At 38.6% G+C, this 4,559-nt stretch overlaps 1 protein-coding gene across 1 annotated transcript in view; it reads right to left on the reverse strand.

Annotated features, from left to right (window-relative positions):
• Positions 1 to 1,066: 1,066 nt before the first annotated feature.
• The window catches only part of LOC112153644 (basic proline-rich protein), a 6,647-nt gene continuing 3,154 nt past the window's right edge, over positions 1,067 to 4,559 (reverse strand). Inside the window, exons 3-4 of the mRNA XM_024284008.2 lie at positions 3,116 to 3,419; positions 1,067 to 1,545 (exon numbers count right to left, since the gene is read on the reverse strand). Coding sequence (XP_024139776.1) covers positions 1,448 to 1,545; positions 3,116 to 3,413 — 396 coding nt within the window. The 5' untranslated portion in view covers positions 3,414 to 3,419 and the 3' untranslated portion in view covers positions 1,067 to 1,447. The remainder of the gene's footprint in view (positions 1,546 to 3,115; positions 3,420 to 4,559) is intronic.

Consider the following 4,559-nt stretch of genomic DNA (forward strand, 5'->3'; position numbering starts at 1 on the left):
CCCCTGTTCTATGGAATAAGCTCCCAGCTCATGTCAGAGAGGCAGCACAGTTTCTACCTTCAAAACTAGCCTTAAAACAGCTGTCAGAGCACCCGCTCGTTTTCGTGGGTATAAGAGGGGCTGCTGACAGCCCAGTTTTTAGAGGATTACTCTTAAATGCATGAACGAATCAAAATACTGCTTTGGGGTTATTTATAGTGAGGAATGAACAGTAAAATGCATTTAAAACCTCAAAAAGGAGAATTCTCATGGTAGGGCCTCTTTAACATTTACAACATTTCCAATATACTGAAATCCATATTTATTATCTTAAATGAAGAACTCATTTTTAATTCCAAGACAAAACAGAGGTCTTGCTTATCAGTGCTAAAGCTGAGAGAGAAAGAGTCCAATTTTATTTGACAAAAACTCTACGAGTGTTTGTGAAAATTAGTGAACCTCTGTGTGATCTTAGATGGCTTTGACCAACACATGAATTTAGTAACTAAAACTGCATTTTATCATCTGAGGAATAACACCCGAGTTGGACTCTTTCTCTCTAGAGCCAGTGCTGAAATCTTGAGTCATGCTTTTATAACATCAGGAATAGATTACTGCAATGTGCTCCTTTCAAGAAAACCACCCTTAATCGCTTGCTGCTTGTCCAAAATTCATCACTGTCTCTCACAGTGGACATGCACCTAAGAGGAACATTTGACATATAGTTTCTTGCTGCATTAGATAAATATAATTTTACCGCCCGTAATATCTCTGATATTGCTAATCTTAGAATAATAAGGAAGTTATTTTGGATCTTGCAATTCCTGAATACTTGTGGCAACATATGATAAGGTATAGAAAGAGAAATCATGACTAGCAGACAGTTAGATAGCAAACAAAAAAATTGAATAGACGGTACGGTAGGAACAAACAAAGAAAGAAACATCTACTTATAAAGCAACTTAAATATCATACATAAGAAGTCTAAAAGCAACTTGTTTTTGTTATTAAACATTTTATTATTAAGTAAATTACAGTTCAGGAAATAAAACAAACTTGAAAAAGCAAAAATTTGTAAAGATGAAACTTTAAATTTGTAAAGAGCTTTAATACATTTTAGTCTTTAAACTTTAACAAGGTTTGTTATAGTTAGATATGTATCCTTTATTTCAGATTAATCTGTCCTCTATTGTTTCAATAAAAGTTGCATTAAATACATAAAAATATCACATTCCATACAACAGACCAATTTTACACCAATTTTAGCAAATTGAATGAATCATATCAAAAGGTGGCTTTAAAAATTGCTTCTGCATTAGAGGTCATGGTCCAAGTAAAAGGCTTTAACACAATCTTTAATAACTATCCTTCCACCTCAGAGATGGACAATGAAAAAAACTTTCTGCTTCCGAGGATTAAAACAAAACACATGTAACACCTAATTTTTATTTGTTTCAAGACAAGGGTTCTATGAAATCACTTCCTCAATAGTGCTTTTAATGCCCGACAAGACCATTTGTCCTAAAGCCAACCCTCCAACAGCGGCAGCAGCCATTCTCTTGGACCCTGTAAAGACAGAAAAGAAAACTAAGTTAAAACATTTTGCAAAAGTAAACAACTGTTAGTTTTTTGTTAACCAAGGCAGAACAAAATCAGATAGGATCCTCATAACTGCATGCTAAAGGAAGAGAGGAAAAGACTAAATCAAAATAAGTTAACTTGCAATGCAGGTAAACAAAGTAATGTTACAAAAAAAAAAAAAGTTTTAATTCCACGAGTACAGCAAAGGCTTCCACTCCATCAGTAAAGGTTTTTTAGCGTCCACCACTAATTAATCTGTTTTTACATTTATATGACAAGTATACTACAAGTATATGATCATTACAATTGTGTGCTTAACATAAAAATAGCTGGAAAACTGGCTGATTTCTATGTACTTGCGAAGAAACCTATGTTTAAATTTGTACATAACTGACATTTATAATATTTTTATTACTTAAATGTATTAGAATAAAAAAAACTATATTTTTTAGAAATGGTAGAAAGGAAAAACCCCAAAAACATCCAAATGTATGTGTCATTTGTTTTTAAAATAAAATAAAAAACAACAATTTCTGGGGGTTTTTTGTTTTGTTTTTCACCTTAAAATCAAAGATGAAAAAACATGAAACAAATCCTTTTTTTTTCTATTAATTTTAAAAACGAAAGATCGAATGATGCATGGATTTAGATTGTGTTAATTGTCCTTATTATGTACCTGTATTTATATTATATTATAGAAGAGGCTGTTATAAAGAAAAAAATAAACGATGCATCTCACTCCAGTGCATTCAACTAAGTCTTATTTGATTCATATTCATTTTCATATTTAGCATGATGTCACGGGGTGGAAAATATGTTTTTATTTTTGGAAGTTTTTAAATTCGGAGGGCTATTGAACACACCTAACACCTAATTGGAAAGGATTGAGGGCAGGTGTGTCTAATCAGAGACCTTTTTTAAAAGAATCAGACGGCGGCCAGCAGCAGGAAGGAAAGAGAGAGAGAAGGGGAGAAGACAGGGCCCAAGGCGGTGTGGTGTGGGGACGCCACCACCAGGGCCTGGGAAATGGGCGGACAGCCAGCGCCGTGTCGACGGTCAAGAGGAGCGTGGCGGAGCAGCCAGCACCGGGACGGCCGGGGAGCAGTGTGGCAGCCGAGTCAGGAGCCAGACAGCGGTCAGAGGGGGGAGCGACGAAGAAGCAGCAGAGGGTCGTGGTTACGATACACCCCTCTTGGAGCTAAGTACCCCTCCTTCGCTTGTCTTTTTTAGCTACCTGAGTTGTTTTTATTGCTAGCACCAGTGCTGTTGTTTTTATTGCATGCACTTATTTATTATTTTATCTCGTTTGCAGTGGTTTTATTTAAGCCTGGTGCTCTTTAGAGTATAAACTCAGGAGTTTTTGATTTTGTTTAACAGAGCCTCCTGGCTCCAAAATGGATTGAGATGGCTCCACTTGCTGGACTAAATAAACTGCCTTTTAACCCCACTTCTTAAAACTGTTGTCCCGGGTCCACACACCTCCAGATCCAATTTAAAGGGAACCTGCTCTCTCTGACCTTGTCACATTTACACCTCACAGGTGACTGTGTCTTACCTTTGCGCTTCTTGGAGCCTTTATCATCATCTCCAGGTTGGGACGGACATTGGTGGTATGGCTGGGGTTGTCCCAGATAGGGAGGATATCCCGCTGGGTGGGCATAGGGGTAATTTATTGGTCCTGGAGGAGGAGGTCCTGGGGCATAAGGGGAAGCGGTTCCTCCTGGATAAGGAGTTCCGGGGACAACTGGGGAACCAGCTGGATAATACTGGGGTGCAAAGCCCTGTGGTTGAAAGGGGGGAGAGGGCTGCCAGCCATGTGGGTTGTAAGGTGGAGGTGGTGGAGGGAAGCTCATGTCACACTAAGAAGAACAAGAAAGACAATGTTGGTCATTACAAGAAGAAGAGAATAGTTTTCTTGTGTAACTTGAATCTGCTTTGACTAACCTAAAACGGGTAACTCAAAGTGAACAAACATGTAATTATTACCTTTTTTCTGATTCTACAAACACAACAGGCATTTGACACACATCTAAGAATTCATAGAACGCAAGTTCTTGAACTTTCTTTTACCATATAGTGTTCACACTGGACTGTCACTACTCAATACTAGCGGCCAAACTTGCAGTTGGGAGAGAAATATTGAGGAGGTGAAAATCTTGTAAATCTTGCTCCAGGCTTTTACTGTATTTAGGTTGGTTCCAATATGTGAAAGGCTTTTCACCGTATTCCGACCAGGCACAAACTGCTGTTTTTATTCTTCTTTTGGGATCAATTTTCAAATGGTTGGATCTTCCATGACAAAAAAAAAAGAATGCTATATAGATCTCATCTCACCAAATCTGAGTCCCTATCTGATCAAAGTTCAACTGGTTTAACTTTCAACGTCCAAAAACAGACGTAAAAACTTGCATAGCAATGCAATAGCACGAGAGTTTGGAACGCAGAAGCCCAAAACGCTCGTATACATGCGTCAACATGGACTTTTCATTGGAAGAGATTGCTTGAACGTGCATTGTCGAGGTCGCTGTGAATGTAGCATTATCGTCTTTTTTTGAGGAACTTAAAATAATAAACTAATTCTTCCATTGTTTCTTGAAAATTGTATTCATCTTCTTGTCCACTTTTTCCCTTTCGGGGTCACAGGGGTGCCGGAGCCTAACCTGGCTACTGATGGGCGAAGGCGGGGTTTACCCTGGACAGGTCAGCAGTCTGTCACAGGGTCTCAATCACGCCACCGTACAGCCTTTGAAAATTTCAAAACTATTTTATATTATTATCTATTAAAAAGCTAAATATCTTTTAACATTTGACATGATGCTGATAAACTAAAAACTTGCTCTCCAAAAGTAGTGTTCAAAATGTGTGGTAACGTTTTAACCATTAGAAAAGGCAATGTGGTGTGATAACTAATTGAATTAAAGCCGCAAGCGGCGTTGGATGGCCCGCAGTCGCTACCCGCCCTCACCCTCGCCGCTGCCCGCCCTCGCCGCCCTCGCCGC

Source organism: Oryzias melastigma, linkage group LG10, assembly GCF_002922805.2.
Source record: "Oryzias melastigma strain HK-1 linkage group LG10, ASM292280v2, whole genome shotgun sequence".
NCBI classification, from domain to species: Eukaryota; Metazoa; Chordata; class Actinopteri; order Beloniformes; family Adrianichthyidae; genus Oryzias; species Oryzias melastigma.